This window comes from Helianthus annuus, chromosome 17 (assembly GCF_002127325.2).
Source record: "Helianthus annuus cultivar XRQ/B chromosome 17, HanXRQr2.0-SUNRISE, whole genome shotgun sequence".
Lineage (NCBI taxonomy): Eukaryota > Viridiplantae > Streptophyta > Magnoliopsida > Asterales > Asteraceae > Helianthus > Helianthus annuus.
In genome coordinates, this window is record NC_035449.2 from 56,212,415 (window position 1) to 56,238,569 (window position 26,155).

Consider the following 26,155-nt stretch of genomic DNA (forward strand, 5'->3'; position numbering starts at 1 on the left):
TGATGTAAAGCTCAAATGACATGTAGCGTTTCATCTGAATCGACTAATTTAGATGATTAAAAACTATAATGTGCTTCTTTTTTTCTCTTTTGGAATAGAATGAGTAGAAATAAGGGGAGGCGGGGCGGTCCGTGATGGACCTCCCACCACGCGTAGAAAAATAACGCACACCGCCGTCACTCCTTCTATCACTCGTTAAAAAAATAACTCGTTGAAACCATAACGTGTGAAAAGATTGTTTGATGAAAAGTGCAATTCAGATTGTTTTGTCCTTTAGCAATTGAATTAATACCAAGTTTGATGAAAAGTGCAATTCAGGTCCCTCAACTTTTGTTAGCTATTTTTAAATAGCTTTCCTTTAATTGCAATTCAGGTCCCTCATCTTTATATAAATTTTAATTGCCCATCTCGACGAACCGTTTAAGTCGGTTGTAATTCAACAAAAGCGTTTAAGTAGGTTCTTTAGGTTTGGAGTTTCATGAGTCGGACGAGTAGTAGAGTTTTTTAGTATTTTTTTTTTTTAAATTGTAGCCTAAAATATATCTAGTAATGTTAAATTGAAGTAGTATATTTTAATTTAATTGAAATTTATTATTTTAGTGTTTTATTGTTAATTTATAATTTTATTGTTAATTTAAAATAAAAAAATAAAAAAATTTATGAGTGATGAAATTCTATCACTAGTGTCTAGTGACCACCCCCGCTACATTTCTATCACCAGTGATAGAATAGTGGGTGAGGGCATGGCATGAGTTGATTGGATATTGAGAGTGATAAAATTCTATCACTAGTGACCACCCCCACTCCCCTAAGGGCGATACATACAATAAGCAGAATTATCAAAATGAAATCTGCCCTGAAGGTATTAATTTAGGGTGTAGGTTTATATTTTAAAAAGGTAAGAGCGTATCTTTCATAATCGTGTATGGTCACCGTTAGTTAACAGTATCTTGATGGTATTCTAAAAATCTTAATCGGATAATTCAGAATAAAAACAGAGATTCATGTAAAACATGGTTTCGAAAATAGCTACTCATGCAAAGGGTCTTTTTCCATGCACACCCAATGCAAATTTAACGGTCCAAGTCAAGCCGCTAGCTTTAGTAAGAAATCGAGACTCCTAATCCTGTCCCGCTAGAAACTAGAATTAGATAAGTATAGTACATAGGGAAGTACCCTATATGAAAGGAAGCTTCCTCAATGGGTAGGTGCTGAAGCTTTTTCTTACCAGTCAAGTAGTACACTCTATCTTATCTTATAGCCCGGCACGGCAGGTTGCCATTTTTAATTTAGTAGATAGAAACAAGTACAAATGTGTTTTCTCTTGTGAAAACATGTACGTATTTAAAACAAAGACTATTGTTTTATAGTTGGGGAACCATCACAAACTTTAGTTGAAACGGCATAGTATCTCATGAAAGAGCGTGCTAGTTGGAGGCTTGGAGCACATAAGCGGTTCACACTGATTCGGTCATAAAATATGTTGACATGTACTCTTTTAGCAGTAAGTGGATTATTTGCCTCAATTGATATATTCGGTTTAAGATAGGCTTTTACTATTCCCACATATTCACACATCCTTTTTCACTCTATCTCTCTCTATATATCTATATATGTGTATAGAGAGAGAGAGAGAAGCGATATGTGAATATTAACCCCCTTAAGATATTCGGATTTTGTTATTTTATTTGAATCGAAACAGATGCTTAGCTTAAGGGGTTGATTAAGAATATTAATGTAGTGGGGAGCTCGCATTTATATCTCTATATATGTTTTGATGAATGTCTTATGATGACTATGAAAGGAAAATATTTTCACTGTGTTTGGGTTAAGTTCATAGTCGGTGTTTGATTTGAATATTTTCTGGTTTAAAAAAAATATCAACGTCCGAGTCCGATTTGTACACAAACAAAAAATTTAAGGTGAAAAAATTCAAAGGATTTTTCTATACCAGATTGAAATCTGAAGGGATATTGGATTTAAATAATATCAATTTTCACTAGTTGGCCGATAATACTTCCAACTTTCGATTTGTAGCCCATCAACTTTCAACTTATTTTCCCCAGACACTCTCTAACTAGCTAAACCGTAACACAGTTAACTAATGTCAGATGCCACATTATCAAAAAATGTCACGTCAGCTGTCATATTAGTTGCCACGTCATCAAAAATGTCATGTCAGCTGCCACGCCATTGAAAAAGCCACATCAGCTGCCTATGTCATATGCCACGTCAGCAAAAGGGGCCACATCATATGTCACATTAGCAAAAACTAACTGGGTTATGGTTTAGTTAGTTAGGGAGTGCTAAACGAAAATAAGTTGAAAGTTGGGAGTCCTGGATGCAGATCGAAAGTTGAGAGTATTATCGACCAATTGCTAAAAGTTGAGATTATTTAAATCTAATATCCCAAATATAAACTAGGGGAGAAACTATATTAATCTGAAAATATGTTTTTACCTTGCTAATCATCATAAGACATTTAACTACTCACTACATTATTATAAACTACTCTAATATTGTTAAAAGTTGAAAGTTGAAAGTTGGGAGTGCTGGGTACAAATTAAAAGTTGGGAGTGTTATCAGCCAATTGGTAAAAGTTGTGATTATTTAAATCTAATATCCCAAATCTAAACTAGGAGAGAAACTATATTAATTTGAAAATATGTTTTTACCTTGCTAATCATCATAAGACATTTAACTACTCACTACATTATTATAAGCTACTCTAATATTGTTAAAGAGAAATCTTTGTCAGCTCCGTGAAAACATCCAAAACCACGAAGGAACAAACCATTAAGTAAACATATACAAAGTTTGACGCTTAGTAACATCTTAGTTCAAACCACGACATGTGAATATGGTGTCTGGCACAATTTTAGCATCAACGGAACAAACGGGAGACTCTGCCACTGATGAAGTGCTCGTAATTATTTCTAATCTTTTTAAGACATGATAGAATGCAATTCTGAAATGTTCTAGTAGGGTGAACAAACACCAAGTCAACTCAAGGTTAGGCTTAGGTGAGTTGTCTCGTCTATAATGGTTAATCCTGATTCTTTCCTTGATCAATCCTGCAAAACCAAACAATGGTGAACTCGTTACAAGGAGGAGAGGTTGGGGTTCTCCTTGTAATCACCATCCGGCGTGAGAATAAGATACTCGTTTTGAGGAAATAAGTATGTGTATAGAGTGAGAGGGTAAGAGAAGCGATTCTTAAACCTGGTAGTGAGGTCTTCTGTATATAGCTGAAGAGTTGTGATGGAGATAGGAGCCAGGTGGGCCTTTGCCAGTGTCAATATTGAGGAATATCCATTTTGTCTCCCTTGACATGACAGGACCGTTAATCCGTACTAGGGCTGACTTGGCACGAAGTTATTCGCTCCACTTCAGCGTCCCCCAGTACTTCTTGTCGGGTTGTCGCTAGCTGTCTCCTGGAGATTCTACAGCAGGGTCTGACAAACAATGATTGGTGTCACGTGGTGTCCTTTTCCTTAGCTGTCGCTAGTGCTCTCCTTGCCGTTGTCCATGGTGCCCCACGTCTATCGCAAGTTTTATCTGTTAACGTTCAAGATCTATCTAGACAACAAAGTTTTTAGAATGGTATGGTCCTTTGGGTACGTGTTTACACACATTCTTTGGGACCATACCCCTTCATAGGATCTTACAAATCTGATTGACCAATATAGATTACGTATCTACATATTTTTTATATTTTTGTTATGCGGTGAATTACTTAAATTATAAACTTTTCAGTCTGTCAAACTATAAACCTGGGCGTTAAAAGGATAAAAAGGTATTACAAAAAGGATAAATTTTTCAGTCTCTCTTTCTCTCTCTTTCATCTTTCTCCTTCTATCTCTCTTACTAGTACCAAGGAATAAGGTGATAATAGTGATTAGGTTATGCGGTATGGTGATGGTCCTCTCTTGGAGGATAATCCACCATGTAGGCGCCACATCATAGTCTCTTAGAGAATGATCCGTCATGGTAAAACACTGGAAATGGGAGAATCATCCTACCCCACCAAGTTTAGTTATTTATTTTTTTTAATTCATCTCAAAAACCATATAAAAACCCTTTATAAAAATTAAACCTTAATTTACTTATCTCATTTCAGCCGCACCCCACCAATAACTAGTTTAATACCCGTCTGGTGGACGGATTACGCTAACAGCGTAACAAACAAATATAATCTATATTGCGGGTGTTTGGGATTGCTTCTCCTTTTTTCTTTTCGATCTCCCTTTTTCTTTTTTGAAAAAGAACCATCTAACTTTTCTTTTTCTTCTTTTCAAACCACAAAAACTCCTTCTTAACACATTATCAAAACACTACAAAAATGACTTATTAACTTTTAGTTCATTGTTTGTGCTTTCCACTATTGTTCACATAAAATCATAGGGCACCACAAGACCTTACATACGACTTAGCCACGTAAAGCTATCCATGCGTAACAAACAAATATAGGCGTTACCAGATCGCACCAGTGGCGGAGCTTGACCAAAAGTTACGAGGGGGTGAAAAGTCATGGGACCCAATTTATATATTGTATAAATATTTAGGCAAAATAATTGGGGGACAATCCTATATAATTTTAAAATTTTCGGACGAAAAATAGGAAATTTTACACTTCTAAAGAAACATTCGGGTTTGGGGGGGGGGGGACCCCCCCCCTTTACAATAAGCTCCGCCATTGATCCCACCAACCTGATTAAACTTCGGTTATGTTGTATCTCTGATGGGTCCACTGTATTAAAATGAAAGAATTAACACAAAAGAAAACATGTCAAACTATACATTAAAATGCATGAAAATTAAAATTGTTGGTATGTTGGCCCATCCATTTTGCCAAACCTAGTGCTCATACACTAATATCATGGGTTTGAGGTAGTTGCCTAGTTGGGAAAATGTCAACTTAAGTTCGGCCTTCTTTGCATTCTAAACAAAAACATTATTTGTTTATAAAAGAGCCAAAATATGTGAATTATTCATCAATATCTGGTCACAGACTCACAATTGTCAGTTCTAATTAAAAGAAATAAAGAATGACCTTAGTGTCCCAAAATAAGCATTCGTAGCTCGAGAAAATCTATTGGTAGTTGATTCTTACAACCTCAACTCTCAAAATGTGGATATTAGATTTCTCACTAAATATAAAATTTGCATCAAAGTGTCAAAGATCATCAAAACTTTTGAACTAAATCATTTAGTACTAAACGGGGCACAACGATTTCAAGAGTCAAATGTATACGCTAAAGAATCCAACATTAAAACAAAAAAATGTATAAAATTGGGATTAGATTTTTTTCTTTAGAACAGACAACCGAAACACTTTATTATAAACCAAAAAGACATACTACCCCTATACCAGCAAGAAGCTAAAAACCACCAGTTAGGGTGTGCGTAGTCGGTTAACCACAGGTTCGATTAATGACCTTTTCGTCACCCGTCGGTTAATCGCAGGTCCGGTTAATGACCTTTTCGTCACCCACCAAAACGTTGTCTCTTTTATGTCCTCCACTACCTTGAATACCGATGTTGTTGTGTTGGTGACCTTTTCGTTTTGATGAATCCATAACCTCCATACGGTCTTGAGGAAATAGCATGCGCCACTTTTTTCTTCATTTTTGAACCATCTATACTCCACGCCACCTCCAAAATCTGCTGTATGGAATCAAGTGTGCTGGGATTCGGATTTAGTCCAAAAAAATTCCACAACACCATTCTTGCGAAGAGACATGAGGCCAAGATGTGTAGGGCGGATTCAACACAATACCTGCACCTTTACAAGACCCATCGCCAATCTGAATACCCCTTTCTCTCAACGCATCACTCGTAGGGATCCTGTTACTCACCGCTCTCCATAGGAAAGAGTTTATTTTCGGGGTTGTTATGAAATTCCATCTAAATAAAGCTTCATTATTATTCCCTGCTGCGACCTGTTGAATGTCTAAGCGCACCTATTTTACTGAGAATTTAAACACATCAATCATTGGATTGCCAGAACCATTGGTCCTCCCCTAATTGCAATTGTTGTTGCTCCAAAACTCTCAACAACTGCTGTGCTTCTGTTTTCTCAAAAGTAGAAGAGGGGAATCTTCTCCACTCCAAATCCCACAAGACATTGGTTCCTGCAATTTCGTATGATAAACCAATAACTTGTAGCTACAATTTAGCAACTTGTAGCCGCTAATTAGCATAACGAATCTAAACTGAAATTTAAATCAACATTCGATAGCAAAAAAAAAGCGATGCCTTTACTCACTTTATTGTCTAATCAAGACGGGAAGGTGTTCTCCTCCCCTAATGTTGACAATCAACTCTGTTGTCTCGTAATTCGATAATAGACCAAGTAAAATGTACATAGGTTAAAATTGCCACCATACCTTCTGTGCATACTCTACATAGTTCTTCATGAAAAAACTTGAAGCCAGGGTGTCATAATTAACAAAACAAAATCCCATTTGTACACACTGTAACAACAAAAATTAATGAAATCTGTTAGAAAAATAAAATGTTATATCGTTCATATGTTTATATTAGTTATTATAAGTTTATTATTCTTTGAGAAGATAAAAGGCCAATTACAAACTAAATCCGGGTCCACTAATTCTCAGATATGGTAGTACACCAGGACATAACTGTCACAAGAAACAGTATTGATAAAAATTTAGCAGTTTAAAAATCAAATAATCATCGACCTTTATTCAGAGACTTGGCTATGTTCCAACTTGCACCTTCTCCCCTCAAATCTCCTAGTTTCTTGTTATTCCTCTAGAGTATGCACAAAAAAGTATACGTGACTTATGACGGTTATTAACGGGCATATTTGAAAAGTAAAATAAAGGATGGGTCTTACCCAAACCAAATTGACTAATTTGTTAAATGGACTGTTTCGACACGTACCCCATTTTGCCAAAACCCGATCTCACCCGAACCAAAATGGTTTTAAATAAAAAAGACAACCCATTCTAGTTATACTTTCCATCATTAAAATCAAGAGCTAGGCCCGTCGTTTTTAACGGAGATACCCGATCACCAAAAAGGCCTGACTCCGTTAATAAGTGACACGAGAAGCCAGAATCCGATTAAAAGATAGACTCGAAACTGAACCCATTTACTCAGTTCGGTTATTGGGTTGAATTTATGCCATTTAATTTGTAATTTGTGTTTCACATGAAGAGATTCATATATGTATACCTGGTAGCAATAGATTAAAATCTGGCGTTGAGCACGTTGCAGCAGCTGATGAGGTTGAGGTGAGGCTCGGTCATTACAAAATTGAAACTCCAAATAAATTCTCACCCATTTTATTCAATCAATCTGAAAAAATTAAAGTCATGGCACAATTGAATTAACAAATCATGAAATTAGAACAAAGTTTGTAAATAAATGATGATTTAAGGCTATAATACCCACCCAACCATGGTGATGAGAGACACTAGGGAATCATGTGGTGCTTCACCTCAACAGTTACAATTAATGACTGCAAATGTAGAAATATTATCATTACAACCATAAGTTGCTAGAATAAAAGTTAAACATGCAAAATTAAGTAAAGGAAGTGTCAATATCCTAAAGAACTTAACCTCAAATGAATCTTTAAGAAGCCTCGTTAGCTTAGGATCTTTGACAAGTACACGAGGACTATTACGTCCAAGGGCATTTAATCACTTAACGAAAGATCTTAAGATATGGCTTCCTCTAATGTGCGTCCCTCACTTCCTGAAATGTAATACAGATCCCTCGTGTAAGAAATTATAAATATAAAATATCCAAGGCCAACTAATCACAAAATCTTACTATAGATTATAACTATGTAACTACACACCTGACCTGTGAACACGCTCAGAGCCTGCAAGATCTACACCTGTGAACTTGGCTGGTCTATGTATAAATCATCCCAGTACAAAATAAATATTGTTTCTAAAATTTATGAGTGGAAGATACAAACCTTTTTCGTTAACGATAATTCCTATCTCTTTGGAATGAGTATCTTCCCATTTAGTGATGGCCATGTGAAACCCATAATCCATGCAAGATGACTTTGCTTTTTCAACATATGCTTCATAATCTTTAGATAAGCTACCATCATGCAGTTCAAAAAAAAAGATAATCTACCAGCATATACAGGAAGAACAAAATCAATATGCATTGTTGTCTCACCAGCTAATGCAGTTGCTTGACCATTGAAAAAACTGTCAACGTCTGTGATGATCACTCCTCCTGCAGTAACACAACCCAAAATGAGAATGTCATGATATCAGTATGCAACAATTGGCCATAAGCAAATTCCAACTATAAAATAAAGTAATCATCCAACAATGACATTCAGTGAAAATAATAACGTAAATCGAAATAGAGTTTTCAATCATCAACAAAGTACAAACTTTACCTAGCATAACAAACTTTCATATGGCATCAACATCATTTTTGAGCAATATCTTTACTTCTGAATGCTACAAATGAAAAATCCTTACTCTCATTGATGTCCCTATTTCTCACCAACCGTACCTCACAAATCCTATAAATATCGATTAATCCCAATTCTAAAAAAAATTCAACTTACACAAATCCTAAAATAGCAAAAGGCAGTACTCAGCAAAAATAACAAAATCACATACCTTGAAAAACCTACAAAATTCAAACACTGAAACCAATACAATCATACTGCAGAAAAATCAGGGTAAATGATGAAGTCTAACGAAGATGTCGAAGAGCAAACCTGAAGGGGTATGGTCCCAGATCTCGCGTCAGCATGACCGCGAGTGACCATTACCCTTATCAAAACCCCCACTAGCTAAAGACTTATCTGTGTCCGTGCGGGCACGCGCGAACACAGAGGTCGAATCCAATCTGCCCAATGATGGAAGAGGACTTACCTGGTGTATGAGGACGGTATAGTAATGCGGCGTGGCACCGCATTTGGCGTATGAAAACGGTATACACATAGCGAAGCGGCCTAGCACCGCATCCTGTGAACACTTCTATCAATACAAGGGATCTGGGTAACAGCAACAGTCACCACAAGTGGCGATGCGGCTTGGCACCGCATCCCACAGTCTTTGCCATAAGGATAACGCGGGAACAACGGCAGTTACCGCAGGTAGCGATGCGGCGCGGCACCGCATCCTGCCCACAAGGCAAGTGGGACTGACAATACAGAGCAAGTGGCACCAATGACGGTCGCATGTCAGGCCATACGTAAGCAACAGACTGACACTGCAGTAGGACGTGGCTTCACCTCCACAACCGACAAGCCTGACACACCTGCATAAGGGCTGCACGTCGTCAGTCCGTCTTTTCAACTCCTCCTTCACTCCTCGGCTATAAATACCAACCCCAAACCAGGTTTGAGGTATCTCTTCACAACTCTCTCACTACTACTACTATCACACTTTGCTTCCCAAGCAAATTACTGATTCTCACGCCGGAGAGTGGTAACAAGGAGCACCCCCACCCCATCCTCCTTGTTACGAGTCACGGCTTGTTTCCTTGTGCAGGAGATCAACTGGCGGACAATCCATCCAGCGATCCTTGAGAGGAAGGGATTAACCCTTCTTGACGAGACCAGTGTGTTAATCCTGCCCAGTTAACCATTGTTTCATCAAAACCTGTAAATGATGGTCGATGTTAAACGATTGAAGAACATCGTGCATCAATTGTGATGAAATTGAAGATTTCTTCCCCAATCTTCTTGATTTCAAAGGTTCCTGGCCTTGATTTGTATCATCATCATCGTCGTCGTAGCGAGGTTTGATGATGGTGAGCATTGAAAAGATTTGGAAAAGATCGTAGGAGATAGTTGATACAAGATGAGAAGTTGATTCGGTTTTATGTGAGGGGGCAGAAAAAAATGCTAGCTAAAAAAAACCGTCGAGAACCGCCCCAAACCGCCATCATAGCGGTTATTTTTTGGAGTTTAAACGGCTCATCTCAGCATGATCCGACGGTGGATATCGATTTAGAAAGCGGTTAGACTTAATGGGTTTAATATATATATATATATATATATATATATATATATATATATATATATATATATATATATATAATTCTCTGCCATCGCCCTCTCTAAATCTCCGGTCACCGGAGTTCGTTATTCCGGCGACTAAGCCGGTCAGAGATGGCTGCTCCTCCGACAAACCACCCCACCCAAACCCTCATCACACACTCATCTCTCTCTCTCTCTCTCACTCTCACGCATTCTGGTGGCCAGAGTAACTCTGTCGCCTCATTTTCTTTACCGGCGACGAGCACAACCCCCTTCTTCTTCTTCTTCTTTGGGGGGTTGTATTTAATTTTTTTTCCTTTTCAAACGGTCATCACCGGCCAACGGTTGGATTTTATGTCTTTTGTGGCCCGGCTCAAACGTCCGCAGGGGGACGAGGAGGACGCCGCTGAAAGGGGGCGAAATGGCTAGAGGAGCGGCGCCGATGAGAGATGGTTCAAAGCCGATCCCCATATCGAGCAGCCTTAGATTTCTCTATGCTTTATATCATGCCATAATCTATAATATATTAAAAAGGAGAAGTGATGTACTAAATTGTAATTTTAGTACAAGTACAAATTATTAAGCAAAATGTATAAGGGAGGGCAAGCGAGTTGGATTGGTATTTCCACACAAGTTTAAGACGCTAGAGGGGGCAATCAAGGTATTTCAACGTCTCGGTTCTCTTCCCCATTAATGAAGGTGATTGAATGTGTCCGTGCGTTTCCATCCCACCCAACCAAGCGTCGTACTTCAACAAGTTCACCCCTACCTGTTCAGATAGAACCTCAGTCAAGCGCTGGCTTGCCAAGGGTTGTTCAGGATGGTGATTGTCAGGGTTTAGGGTGATTACGTAGAGGAACCAGCGGTGTTTGGTTGTAAAGGCAACAATTCTCGACGGTAAAGTATATCTGCACACCTTTGTTGGTGAGTTTCATCTCTTTCCGGTTCTATTCATCTTCATTTCTACCAAAACCCTAAAATGCGATTTCAGGTATTGAATGCGAAGTTGTTCTGTTAAAACTGCTAAAATTGCTTGATTCTCTTCTTGATTTTGGATTACGAACTTGTTTTTTTTTATCTAATGAGGCCTTTGAATTGATATCATAGTTCTATTAATATGATATATTTGCTTTATATTTATGTGATGATTTGTGCAGGACTTTTTTGTTAGGATGACAACGATTCAATGGCGGTTGAAGAAGATCCGACGGTGGTGTCAAGGTTGTGGTCGTTTATCTCATTTGTGCATTAGGGTTTGTGTTTTAGAATAGGGGAATCGGATATAGTTTTATGCGTGTGTAAATATTCGTTTTTTTATGCAAATAAGTTATATTATCATCCTAAGATTATTGTTTACATGATATTGTTTTTATGAATGATCAAGAAGGTGAAACGTTGCATTCATGATCCCGGCAGGCCGAGATAGAGGGCTGCAGGTCATCATTGCACCGGGAACCGCCATTTGCAGTCACACCACCGGTAATCGCCGTCCATTGCCCACTTCAACATTTCACATTTCAGATGCAGCACAGAGCAAAACCATGTAGCAGCCGTCGTTACGACATCGTACAACATTGGTTCACGTCTCCTTCTACGACAACTATAATTTCATCTCTCTCTCTTTGTGTACTTGCATACTTTTTTAGGCTTATAGCTTTGTTTGGTCTGTTTGTGTAAGGTAAACCAAGTATATTGCTCATGTTGAGTTCGAGATCTTTTCAAGTTCATGTTGAAACCTCTTTTAATTTACTTTGTTACAGTTAATTTAGGTTATTGTTTGGCACTAGAAACTGAATTAGGGGTTACAAGGCATTGTATTGATATATGTATTAATTCGCTGTAGAGGTTTTGATCAATTAATTGTTTAATCTTTCTCAATTAGGGGGGACTTATTAAATTGGTGCTTTAAATTTTGAGACCCTAATTAGAATCTTGTAATTAAATATTTTTATTGATTTATGCTAATTTTAAGTTTTTTCATTGTCATGCTACATTTTTTTGTTATAATGTAGATTAGAGACATATATAGTTGAGGTTTGATACTGAACCTAATTACCAACAAGTTTAACACTTTGTATAAAGGTTCAATGTCAAGCTGTGATCCCCACAAATAAGATATGTACAATAAGTATTAAACAATAGGTTGATTAAGCAAAGCAATCAAGTAGGCAAGATAAACATTGTAATCCAATAATTTTATAATCTTAATATAAGATAATGTATATTGACTTCTGCCCAGAGGTGGCTAAATGGTTTGTAACTACTGTATAGACCACTCTGGTCGGGTTGAGCTACAACATTGAAAAGACCTCTATATTATGATTCTTTGCTATGTTCCTTAAAATAGATTGATGATTAATCATTTATCCTTCAATCCGTCATCTGTGTCACGATCATATTAATTCTTTTTTCTGTCTAAACGCAGGCTTTTATCACACAAGATTCTGCTGACCGTGACCTTTTGTTCAGAAACCTTAAGTCATTTGATGTTGTCGTAATTAACCACGTTGCTGATGGAAATCGCAACCCAGAGCCATTTAATATTTCTCAAGAGGCAAGTGATGTCGTTTTTATTTAATATTATACGCTTCTTGTGCAAGGTTTAAACAAAACGGAAACGAGTTTTGAGGCGTTTTCACTTCGCCTCACGAGGCGTAAGCCCGAGGCGGAATTAAAAAATAAATATAAATATTATATATCTTATAAAAATAGTAATACTAACTAAATTAATCATCAAATTCATCAAAATAATCGAAAACACACATAACGAAGACATAAATTGCTTGAAATTGACACAAAAACGCAAAAACGCAAAAACATCAAAAAAATATCTAAAACCCCTGAGGCGCAACCTTTTTAGCGCCTCAACCCCTCTGAGGCGCACGAACAGTATAAACCCCCTGAGGCGCGCCTCAGAATCGTTTTTTGGCTGTTTCGCTTTGAGGCGCGCCTCGAGGCGCACGCCTCAACCCTTTTTTAAAACCATGTTCTTATGGAACTAATTTGTTTCCAATCTGATGAAACAAGCAGATGTCATCCATGGGTCTATATTCAAGGCTTGACCAAGTTTTTGACGCTCCACATGCCGTCAAAGAGGTTTTGATTGGGCAAGCGGGTCTTGAACATTCAGTATGTTTCTGACTTTTTGTTCATATCCGGTTTTGGTTTGGAAAGAGGAAGCTACCAATAAGCATGAACGTGCCATGTCGTATGCCTTCTCTCACCAAGTATATATATTTTAAAGGTGACAAGACATGTAGGTTGATTGGGCTGGGTAATGGGTCAAACATGTTTGGGTTAACACGAGTCACTTTTTAAGCCGGGTTGGAGCGGGTCCATGCGTTGCGCTCTTTTGGGTATAAAAATTTGTTTTCAATTTGTTTTTTTTTTTAATCCAGAGACATTTTAAATGTAGTTAATAGTTAATTGGGGTCATCGTGCATGTTTAAGTAGCTGTGTATTTGCTATTAATGGATCCAGTCGTGCATGTTTAAGTAGCTGTATATTTGCTATTAAGGACTCCATAATCTGACCAAATGAGCTTGATGCTGAACCGAAGGGCCTTGGTGCGTTTTAAATTATACATATTGTTTCGGATTTTAGCTTATGTTATTTTTCTTTTGTTTTTTCTTTGGTATTAGAGTGCATTTAATTGGGAAAGATTTTGGCTATTCCCTTTGGAAGACCACTAGAAGCTGACCCAGTATGTGAACTTTAGCATTTATATTTTAGAGTAAAATGTCATTTTCGCCCTTGAGGTTTGGCCACTTTTGGTTAGGGTTTTAGCAACAGTTCGGTTTTTCAATTTTTGGAACAAAATTGTGTAACATTCAAAAATAAAAAAAATATAATCCAAAATTTAAGAATTTTTCTTATATGTTTACATTTAAGTTATTATATTAAACCTTTTTATTAACAAATATTGTTCACACAAACAATACTGCTAATCAAATGACAAAATGGTTTGGTAGGGTTAAATACGGTCTCAATGACCTGGCACTTCATATTCCCCTGATGCTGATGACAAGTTTAAGGTTTACTATGAGCATGTTGTCTTTTCAAAAAAAAAAAAAAAACTATGAGCATATTGTGGTTAGAGGGTGGTTGGTTCCTGTGTAACTATGACACATCATAAGGTACACATGCTTTAATATATGTATCTTTCTTGTGTCTATATGTTTGTTTACCTACCAGGTGTATACGAATGGCCGAAAACCAGCATAATGTTCGTCTTGAATCCCGATTTTGGATTATGAAATAGCGATATTTACATGTTAAAAGAATTGTTGATTCAAGCTCGTACGAGAAAGATGTTTTGGAGTCGCAAGCAGCTGATGTGAGTGCATGTGAAAACTTATCCTAAGAAGCTGGCTCGAACTTGAAACGGCTTAAGGTGGTTGGAACGTATGTCGAAAACAAGAAGCGAGTTTTAGTGACACTTGATATTAGTCGGGATACCCGCCGCAACGCGCGGGCATTCCAACTATTATATAAACACATGTATATATGATTTTTTAACGTTTTAGGTTTAAATTATGTTCTCGGCCCATATTGTCGACTCCGCTGCAACGCGCGGGTTTCCCACTATATATTAAAAAAGAGAAGTGACGTACAAAATGGTAATTTTACCACGCGTATCAATTCTAAAGCAGCATGTACAATGTGCTTAAAGCATGTAAAATTGCAAGTTCTTCAAAGTTTTAAGACACTATAGGGTTAACATTGGAATTTCACATGGAATTCTAAAGAACCCTAAATAAAGGCATGCAAATGAATCGTTTGTCGTTCAAGAGTCATCAACGGGTACAGAGTCCAGGGATTTCACCCCCTGCCCCAACCGATTTCTCCCCTTCTGATTTCTTTCTCTCAGTTGTGTAATGTGTAATTGAAAGTTAAAACCCTTATATGCGAATATACAGATTGTTGTTGCGGAAGGTGATGGGGCTTCTTTCTCTCAGGTGGAAGGATTGCAGATTTGGGGTCACCAATTGGGGCTTCGACTCTCGTCGTCGGTTTAGATGATCAGAGCTTTCTATCAGGTAAATTCCTTCAACATTATGTCTTCTTTGCTAAATTTGTGATTAATCCGCAAACCCTAGGTTAACGGTCACCATTCATTCGTCTGGATTTTCTAATCAAATCATGATTAATTCACAAACCATAGGTTATCTATTGATTAATCAGAATGAATTTATCTGAATGAATGTTAATTAATTCACAAGCTACGACTCTCGCTGTAAGTATTTTGATCAATTGAATTGGTTTTTGAGATTCAAATTTAAGTGTAGTTTATGCAGAGTTTTGTTAACAGGTTGTTGTGAAATGTAAGGTGACTCTTCTCTAAGAATTTTACAAGTTTTTCTGATGGGTTTGTTATGTATGAAAGAGTAAATGTGTGTGTACTCATAGGAACATGGCATTTAGCCAGTATCTGATTTCTTTTTGCCATCGATATAGTAAATGTTATTCCATTTTGGCATTTAAAAGGTGGACTGATTTGTTTCTTTTAATTGTATGATTACAGGTTTATGAAAAGGGCGCTGAAGTCGTGCGCATGTACAAAACATTATTGGGAAGTCAAGGGTTCCGAAAGGTAAAGAAAGATGTTTACGTCGATATTTTGTGATAAAAATGACACATTTTAATTTTAGGGGACGGATTTTTACTTTTAAAGGCACGATGGACAAGTGCTATGTGAGACGCTAAGCAGCAAGGATATGCCATTATCATCAAACAAAAACTGAGCATTTAAAAGACGGTAGTTAACTATTTTTATTGTTATTACAGTTGGGAAGCTGGACAAATATTGGCGAGGAAATTGATGCTTAGCCAAGTTGTTAATTTCTAAAAAGGTTGTCCGTTGGTTCTTGGTCCACAATTTGTGCATGGTATTAAATGCAGGTTTGCCTGCTCTTCGAATGGCTGCACTATATGCGCATGTTGGTAGTTTGTGTTTACTACCTGAATTGGGGGCATCTGTGATTAAAGAGGTAAAGTCCTTACCTATTTTGTATGTAGTACTAAATCAGAGGTGTCAATTTCAATCTTGTGATTTATATCAATGGGTCAAAACAGAGGAATGGGTCAAGTGGGTCAAACGGATTGAGCCACTTCGCATATAACGAGAATGTGGCTTGCCAGTTATAACCAATCAAAATATTCCAGTAACACTAGCAACCAATAAGAAAAAGGAACACACCAAAAATCTCTCCCTATATTCGGAAACCAAGGTCCACCAATCCCTATATATATGCGTACATTAAATGGAAGATTGCATCATGAATCTTACAATCTCTCTATGTTTAGTTGTTTACATCTGATTGTAAGTTTTGTTTCGGTTATTAGTTTCTTGAATCTAGAAGACAATGGCTCATACCAAGCAAACCGCTCACAAGTCTACAGGTGGAAAAGCTCCCAGAAAGCAACTGGCTTACAAGGTACGTACTGTTGTAACCTTATTGTTTTTGATCAAATGTGTATCCCACTTATATAGTTAATGATATACCACACCTGACAATGCATTGAGCGGGTTTTTCATCCCGCCGCAACGCGCGGCAAAATGGATCAAGAACGAAACTAGATACATACTTGGGTGGCCGTAAAAATTTGAAGACTTGGGTGATCTCCCTGTACATCATCCTTAATAATTTAAAAAATGGTTAATATTTATCGGTATGCTGTATGGCCCGTAACAGTACCATGGTGGGACTAACTTTGGCCATACTATCGGAGGTCCGTTTATTGCGACAAGTTATGATTACGATGCTCCACTTGATGAGTATGGTATTTTTCTTCTTAACCTTGTTTCGCGGGTCATTTTGTATATGTTAATCTGTATGTGTCTTTTTTTTTCTCACAAAGATTATATGTCTGATGATTACTTGCAGGAGTGCCTCGACAACCGAAGTGGGGCCACTTAAAAGATTTACATAAGGCCATCAAGCTTTGTGAAGACACGTTGGTAGCAACCGACCCAACAACTACTTCTCTTGGTCAAAATTTAGAGGTGAAGTACTCCTGTTCTTGATCCATTTTTAAACTAAGGATGTACTTTAACATTTTTAAACTAAGAAATGAGCCTAAAAAGGTGACACGACAAACGGTTAAGTGTAATTTTTATGTGTACAACTTAATAAATATTTTTTTTTAAATGAGGCCAGTGTAGGATTGTTAAGGGGGCCGTGTCCGCGAGGTCGAACCCGGCTTAAACCTGAATATGACACAGACCTGAAAAAACAATCAAATTCTGGAAGGTACCCAACTGCCCACTTTAACTCTATCTTTATTAACTTTTCATGGCACTGTCTTAGTCAAGGCTTTTATAAGAAAAGAGAACATGTTATCCATGCTGTTTGCTTGATGACAGCCTGGTGCATCTGGCTGCACCGAAACAATAAGGTTTTCAATCGGAAAAACAGTTCGGTCAACATGGTGGCGGAAGATATTAAAGTTAGCACTTTTTGGTGGATGACAAGAAGGGCCAAAAGAGCTGGCCTCACTTTGGATAGCTATTTACATGATTGAGCAGGATGCTTTACCAACATTTCCAAAATGTAGAAGCATTTGCACGTATCGAAAAAGAGCCAGGGCTTTCATTTGATGTGTTCTTTTTGTTATGAAGATGCCACTCATAGTAAAAAGAATTACTTATACAGGTTGATTATTGCTGGGCTGATTGAACTTCCAGTAGATCATGTGGAAAAGAAACTGTCATAGATGATATTGGACAACAACATAGAACACTAGATCATGATATTGACTTATATATGTTTTTAATATCATTTTAAGGTTTGAATTATGCTACTGTCCCTTATTATCGACTCCGCAGCAACGCGCGGGTTACCCACTAGTATACACATAATAATGCCCTTATAGACTTCCAATCATTAATCTCCTTTTTGAACTTTAAATCCATTAAAAGAGTTAAATGCCCGCATAGTCCCTGTGATTTACCTTTTTTTCATGTTTAGTCCCTAACTTTTTAAAATTACAACTATAGTCCCCAACTTTTGCAATTTTGTTCCCGGATAGTCCCTAGCGCGGATGGAGGTTAGTTTTTGGTGTTAAGTGGGTGCGAAATGACTACAATACCCTTGTTTATAAAAATATATTTATTACTTTAAAAAATCTGATTAAATCATTTTAATGGGCCCCACCATTTTCTTAAAATATAAAAAACTAAACTCATCCACCCAACCTCACCTTTATCCCCACATACAGCCTGTCTTCCCCGACAAAACCCACCCCTCCAGCAACCACCCAACTCCGAGCACCCCAACCCCCTACAGCTGCAGTTCTGGTCGTCCATCTGATTCCTAACCAGTTGTGGAAGATATTAACTTCTTGCCACAACCTTTCAGCGGCCTTTGCCTTCTGAGTGCTTATATGGTCATCAGTAGCATTGAGGAATTTTTCCACAAGCGTGACATATTCAAGACCTTCCATCACACTTTTGTACAAACGATCAACTTCAACCTTTTCAATATTTGGAAGAGTAATGGCAATCGTTGTTAGGGTTACCACCATTAAGCTCCTACAATTTTGACGATCATTGTTGTCAAACGTGTTAGCTCCTTGATAACCTACAGTACATTTACTTTTAATTAGGTACATCAAATATATGGGTTGTTTTGTTTCACCCTTTTGGACTAATTGCTCCAAAGATTTTGAAAGCGCTTCCAATGTTCTATCAGCAGGTTCCTGTTTATCTTCAAGTTTCAAAACAGGGTGAGTATGTTGAAGATGGTGGTTGTGGGTCCCACAAAGAATGATTGGAAGGGGTTGATTGGGTGAGGGGTTGGGTGGGGTCTATTGAATTTTTAAATGTTTTACTGTTTTTATTAATTTGTTTTGTAGTAAGGGCATTTTAGTAATTTCATACATAGTTAACACCAAAAACTAACCCTCATCTGCGCCAGGGACTATCCGGGAACGAAATTGCAAAATTCAACTTTTTATTTAAAAATTTGAGGAGTTGCATATATATATATATATATAGGCTAATGCTAGACAAAAAACCCTAAAAATTTTAGGAAACTCTGGAAACTCAAAGCTCCCGACTTTTTTTTTGAAAAAAATAACACATGTAATATACATGTTTTTAAGAGTTTTGGGCAAAAAAAAAAAAAAACAAAAAAGCGCCAAGTACTTTTTTTTTTAAAAAATAAACAAGTTCCAGAAACTTCGGTGACTAACATGTGTTAGACAAAAAATGCTGAAAGTTGCTGAAATTTGTTTTTTTCTTTTAAAAAAAAAACCCTTTGGGAACTTTGAGTTTTTTTTTCAAAAAAAAAAAAGTCGGGAGCTTTGAGTTTCCCGGGTTTCTTAAATTTTTAGGGTTTTCTATATAGCTCAACCCTATATATACACATATATATATATACATATATATATACATATATATATATATACATATATATATATAGGCAAATTGAAAATAAATAATCCCAACTCACTGTTATTGGCCAATAATAATCCCAACTCATTTAATCACCAATAATAATTCGAACTATTCACTTTTGTTTGTAAAATACTCCCACATTAAAAAAAACACTAACTAGGTTAAAATATTGCTGATGTGGCTTAACATGTGTGGATTGACATGGCTGGTTAACATCTTACCTGTGTATAAAATGATTATCGGCCCATTTGCACACACAATCGACTGAATTTGCCCAATTTGTAGAATTAGGGTTTTGAAGGAGAGTGCGATTGTGTGTGCAAATGAGGCTGATAATCATTTTTTACACAGGTAAGATGTTAACCAGCCACGTCAGTCCACACATGTTAAGCCACATCAACAATATTTTAACCTAGTTAGTGTTTTTTTAACGTGGGAGTATTTTACAAACAAAAGTGAATAGTTCGGATTATTGTTGGTGATTAAATGAGTTGGGATTATTATTGGCCAATAACAGTAAGTTGGGATTATTTATTTCTAATTTGCCTATATATATATACTATATAATAATACATATAAAGAAAAATGTGGTTTTATATAATTTTAAAAGTTAATATAACTAAGACTGTATGTATGTATGTATGTATGTATGTATGTATGTATGTATGTATGTATGTATGTATGTATGTATGTATGTATGTATGTATGTATGTATGTATGTATGTATGTATGTATGTATGTATGTATAAAGTTCACGAACTACATATTTGTAGCTCGTCGATTTTAATTCTCGTAAATATCATTAACATATATATTATGACTCATTCTATATATTACAATTTCGTAATGTTTATTAAGATAAATAATACAATGATGCATTGATTCGATTGTTCATCCTTGTGTGATGAAAACAAAGAGAAATGTTATTTGGAATTTGGATGTTTTGTCAAAGCATACAATTTTGAGAGCATAGATGATTAATTAAAGCTTTTCCAATACCTCATTTGTGTGCCGTTTGGAATCTAAGGTGGCACAAAGATTTCAGATGTCCCTATGGTAATCCTCGTAATTAATGAACGGATTAGACGTTTAAAATTTTAAACTCAACAAATGGAGGTTTGAAAGGCCCACCATCACATCTCTCTCACAAATAGTAGTAAATAGTCCGCTTAATACCATGTCATTCTCTCAATAATAAATGATTCCACTAAATGTTACGTGATAATTTCACATGCTACGTCAATTATAATAAGAGTAAATTACAAGTTTTGTCCTTTATGTTTACATCAAATTGCAGGCGGTGTCCTTTATCTTTAAAATTGATGAGTTTTGTACTTAATGTTTTAAAATCCTACACGTTATGTCCTTTAGCCCCAACCCAGTTAAATTTTTCTGTTAAATCTGATCATGTGACTTGCACATGAGGGCATATTTGTCTTTTCACTGTTACAGGGACTATTCTGCAAATATATAATATATTAGGACTCTTGTTTAAAATAAAAAAAATATATACAAATCCTAAAATATAGTCTTCACTCTTTCTCTTTCACACAAACATCTCTCTATCTCTATATCACTTACCACCACCACCATCCACCCCACCGCCACCACTTACAGCCACCTGCTGCAACCACCTCCAACCCAACCCACCCATCTCTCTCTCTCTTTCGCTCTCTCTCTCCCAGCCGTATAACCCACCAGTCGTTGCCCCCACCATCGCCCAACAACCACCGCCACCACCGCCGGTAGAAACTCCGGCAAGATTTTCCGACCAAAAGGTGTTTAAGAAGCTCTGTCCGAGAGGCGTTAGCATAGCTACCAAGATACAAAAACTCCGACAAGATTTTCGATGCAAAGACACTAACTTGAATGAGAGATTTCTTAAATCCGATTGAATACGATGACCATAAATCCCACAAAGTTCACCTTCTTCATCTTTGTGGTAGTGGCCACAGATCCCACATTGGTTATCTCTTTCCCTCTTCCTCATTCTTGAACAGGGGCCAACAACCGGCAAACAAAAGCTATTAAAAAACGATTGCTTCTGCTTCCGAAGATCAAGCATGGAAGATGGCACCGAATCGGAGCAAATTTCTGATGATTTCACTTGCGCCGTTTGCCTGTAACGTCTACACCTTTCGATTTCACCATTTTTAATTTTAATTTCGCATAATATTCGTGATTTCTCCGGATTTTCTTATGAGAATTTGCGATTGAGATGCAATTATTGTTCGTTTTTCTCAAGTTTTTGTGATTTTTTGTTGGATTTAGGGTAGCTTAACTTGTTCTGTTGTACAGAAGTTTGGTATGTAGAGAATTTGGGGGAGAAAGGATGAGAGAGAGAAGGGAGAGTTTTATATTTCTTTTTTTAGTGTTTTACATAAAGTCACTGAATAATAATTTATTGCAAAATAGCCCCTGAAAGATAAAATGACAAACATGCCCTCATGTGCAAGTCACATGACCATATTTAACAAAAAAAATCTGACTGAGTTAGGAGTAAAGGACATAACGTGCAAGATTTTGAAACGTTAAGGACAAAACTTGTCAATTTTAAAGACAAAGGATAGCGCCTGCAATTTGGTACAAACATAAAGGACAAAACTTGTAATTTACTCTTATAATAATAAGTAAATTAACATAATGATCACTCTCCACCTTAATAAATAATTCTAAATAAACCTTATCTCATTCAGAATAAATCGATATACAATGATGCTTGGTTTAATAAAGTATACTATGTGATATAGAGATAAAAATATAAGATTTATTTTATCTCTTAAATATATCAATTTTACATATTAGAGATCAAGATTATATTCGCCTCTATGACATACGATAAATGGTCATTATAATTTTTTTTTTTTAATATGTGAGCATCCTTTAAAATCAAAAGCCTTTAATAGTTAGTTTATTATTATCTACAACAAAATTGTTATTATTTTTATTAGAGTAAATTGCCATTTTTGCTCCTGAGGTTTGTCCCAAATTGCCACTTTAGTACAAGTAGTTTTTTTTTTCTCCTCTGGGTTTCTGAGTTTTCTATTTTTTTTGCCATTTTTTGTCGAACCTATTAACTTCGTTACAAAATGTCACTTAACTCACACTAAATAGTTTTGTAGTTGCTATTTTCATCCAAAAATCATTGTTTTATTTTATTCAGCTATATATATATATATATATAGGGTAATGATCATTTCAGAATCATAAATATTTACAGAACTCGCAGAACTCCTAATAAACAATCTTTTTATTTATATATTTTTATGTTTAGGATAATATTATCAATTATTATGTGTATTTTTATGATTACCTACATGTTAAGAGTAATTTTATCATTTTTTATATTTAAATTTATAATTACACATATGTATACTAGTTTTTTTTACATATATGTAATTAGTTATTACACATATATATAATTTGGCTATTAGACATATGTAAACTACTTTTAACATGTATGTAATCATAAAAATACATATAATAGATGATAAAAAGATCCTAAATACAAATATATATATATATATATATATATATATATATATATATATATATAAAATGATTGTTATTTAGGAGTTCTGAAAGTTCTGCAATTATTTAGAGTTCTAAAATGAACCCAACCCTATATATATGTAAAACTTTAACTAAAAAAAATAAAAATACATATTGATATATAAAAAAAACCTTTAATTTTTAAAAAAATAGAATATTAATTAATATATATTAAAAAACCTTTAAAATTATTAAAAATATTTTTATATATAATAAAAATCCACCAATTCTGTTACCGCCCACCTCCACCACCCATCACCCCCACCTCGCACGTATAAAACAATAGAATTTATAATGTGTGGTAGAGGTGGGTGGTGGAGGAGGTTGATAGTGGTGTGTGGCGGAGGTGGATGGGTTGGCTATTAAAAGGACACACCTCGTAGTTTTATCCTACACTTTAAATTAATTTATTTTCTTCTTTTAAAATTTATTTTTTAAAATAAGTTACAAATTTAATGTAGTTACCTATTAAAAAGGAAGAGTACCAATTAATAATCTATCTAAGTTTATCAACGTACCCTTACACTAATATTAAATACAGAAATTAAATGAAGTAAAATGAATTATTCTTATTGGTTGAAGTTTTTTCTTTTTTGTTCTTACAAAAATTTCTTCACATTTGAACCATCCATTATATATATATATATATATATATATATAGTCTTAGGATCCTGTAAAAAGGACATTTTTCGTGAGAAGTGTGAGAAGGCATAAGAATTGATATATAGGCATCATGTTTTGGACTTGGTATAATGTTTTGGCAAGAAAAACACCAAACATAACAATTTAAGACACAATGCAATGAATTATAGACTTAAAACTTAAAGCACCATACCAAGAACGTTAAGTAGTGTCTTTTAAGTGTTAAGTAGTGTGTTTTAGTTGTGTTTTAAATTTCACGCCCATAATACATTGCATTTTGTTTTAAATTGTTATCTTTGGTGTTTTTCTTGCCAAAACAACCCAAAACATCATGCCTAAGTCCAAAACATGATGCCTACATGTCAATTTCAATGCCTTACAGAAACCTCACCCTATATTTACATATATATATATATATATATATAGGGAGAAGATCATGCGAGAACCACCTCTTATTGCGAGAACCGCGAGAACCAATGTGAACACAACCAAAAATGCTTAAAAATAGCTAAAAATCACACAATTTTTTTTAATATTTTTTTATATAAAAATCGCTACTTTTCGAAGCCAAAAAAAAAAATAAAAAAAAATGTTTTTAAAAAAAAAAAAAAAATTTTGCCACTAAAAGTAGCGATTTGAGCATAAAAAACATTAAAAAAATTTAGATTTTTTTTTATTTTTTTAGATTTTTTAGGGGTTTAGTTTTTAGCATTTTAGCTTGGGGAGGGGGTTTAGGTTTTTGGGGTTGGAGGGGGGGGGGTTAGGTTTTTTTTTTTTTTTTTTGGGGGGGGGGGGGGGTTAGTTTTTTTTTTGGGGGGGGGGGTGGGGGTTAGGTTTTTTTTAGCTATTTTAGGTTGTGTTCACATTGGTTCTCGCGGTTCTCACAATAAATGGAGTTCTCGCATGAGCCCCTCCCTATATATATATATATATATATATATATATATATATATATATATATATATATATAAGTTTGTAAACAAACCGGACATTCACCGAAGCATTCATCAATTGCTCGGTTGGAAGTTCGTTCATGTTCGTTTATTTAATTAATGAACAGTCATGAATAAAACTTTTTGTTCATTTTGTTAAATGAACGAAAATGAACACATATTTCGTTTTTTATTTATGTTTGTGAACGTTCGTTTAAGCTTTTTCATTTACTTTTGTGAACGTTCGTTCGTTTATGTTCAAGTCTTTTTTCATTATATATATTCATTAAAGATTATTAGGCCCATTAGAATTAGTGTAATTTATGAAATTAAAATATCACCCATTACAATTTAGTTTAGTTTGGTTGTTTTTTTTTAGTCTAAGACATTGTTATTTTATATTTACTTTTAATTTACGTTAGATTAGTTATGTTCGTTCGTGAACCGTATGTTTAAACTATTAAGAAACAAACATAAATGAGCATGAACACGTTTATTTTCTTAACGATTGAACACGGATAAGAAAACCTCGTTCTTTAATTATTCATGTTCAATCATTTGTTTGGTAAAAATTAAACGAACAAACACGAACATGTGGCATTCGTATTCGTTTGGTTCGTCTACAAGCCTAATTTTATTTGATGCTATAATGTGACACGTTTGTAATGTCTAGCATCGAATATGCTCTTGCATGTCCAAAAGATTGATTAATTTAATTGTATCTCAAGTGTCTCATTGAAATGGTGACCATTTGAATCCTTATATATACCGATGACCTTGTTATGCTTTTTCACACACTTCCTTGCAAGTCATCACTAGATTATTAAACAAGGATATATGATGGGTTCTAAGCTTTTAGTCTTTGCATTCGTTGTCTTTATATTTTGCACCATTAACATAGCTAATAGTAGAAATCTTTCTGAAGATCAGAAGAAGACAATTAGTGAGCATGGCGGGAGTATAGGTGGCACAGTAGGTGTTGGTGTAATAGGAGGTGGTTCTGGTGGTGGTGAGGGAATAGGAGGAGTCAGAAAACGTGGCGGTGAAGCAGGAGGCGTTGTTATTGACTATGAAGGAGAAGGAGAAGGAGGTGGTGGAGACCCTCCCGGTGGCGAAGGTGGTGGAGCAGGCGGCCTATTTGATGACAGAGGAGGTGGTGGAGACTAAAAACGGAATATGGTTATAACCATAAAACCATTGGGAGCAAAACACTTTCTATAATCCATCTAGTTATAACTAAAAATACATGGTACAACTTTATATATGTGTTTATTAAGCATATGTTTCCTATCCTTGTTTAACATGGTACAACTTTATATATGTGTGTATTAAGCGTATGTTTCCTATCCTTGTTTATGTATTATGCATCACATGAAATAATAAGGGTATTTCTGTAAATGCTTCATCCAGTCTTTTATTTATAACAATTTCATATCTCAAATACTTGAACTCCGCACCTTATATGGATCACAAAAAAGCATTTTAATTTGCATGGATTTTCAATAACCATCTGTATACGTATATATCTTATGCAAATTCAATCTCAAAACAAACCAGAATAATTTGAGATTGACAACGGAACCAAAAAACTAGAGAAATCAAAGATTAAGACCAATTACTAGGATATTTACA

General features: G+C 35.6%; 1 protein-coding gene and 2 long non-coding RNA genes across 6 annotated transcripts; all 3 read left to right on the forward strand.

The window, feature by feature from the left end:
• Positions 1-10,606: 10,606 nt before the first annotated feature.
• On the forward strand, positions 10,607-12,550 carry LOC110922719. Of its 4 annotated transcripts, none has more exons than XR_004887113.1 (3): positions 10,607-10,921; positions 11,155-11,675; positions 12,423-12,550. It is a non-coding gene; the product is annotated as an uncharacterized LOC110922719 (long non-coding RNA). The 4 variants fall into 4 exon arrangements; XR_004887114.1 differs by having other exon boundaries at positions 11,155-11,623; XR_004887115.1 differs by having other exon boundaries at positions 11,155-11,574.
• A 3,247-nt stretch (positions 12,551-15,797) lies between these two features.
• Positions 15,798-17,084, forward strand: LOC110922684. Its single transcript, XR_002583372.2, has 3 exons — positions 15,798-15,987; positions 16,343-16,780; positions 16,885-17,084. It is a non-coding gene; the product is annotated as an uncharacterized LOC110922684 (long non-coding RNA).
• Positions 17,085-25,363: 8,279 nt separating this feature from the next.
• Positions 25,364-25,690, forward strand: LOC110924178 (glycine-rich protein DOT1-like). Its single transcript, XM_022168217.1, has one exon. The coding sequence runs from the start codon at positions 25,364-25,366 to the stop codon at positions 25,688-25,690; it is 327 nt and encodes a 108-aa protein (XP_022023909.1).
• Positions 25,691-26,155: the final 465 nt, after the last annotated feature.

Coding starts and splice junctions, on each gene's coding strand:
- LOC110924178 (XM_022168217.1), top strand. CDS start 25,364: ATGGGTTCTAAGCTTTTAGTCTTTGCATTCGTTGTCTTTATATTTTGC.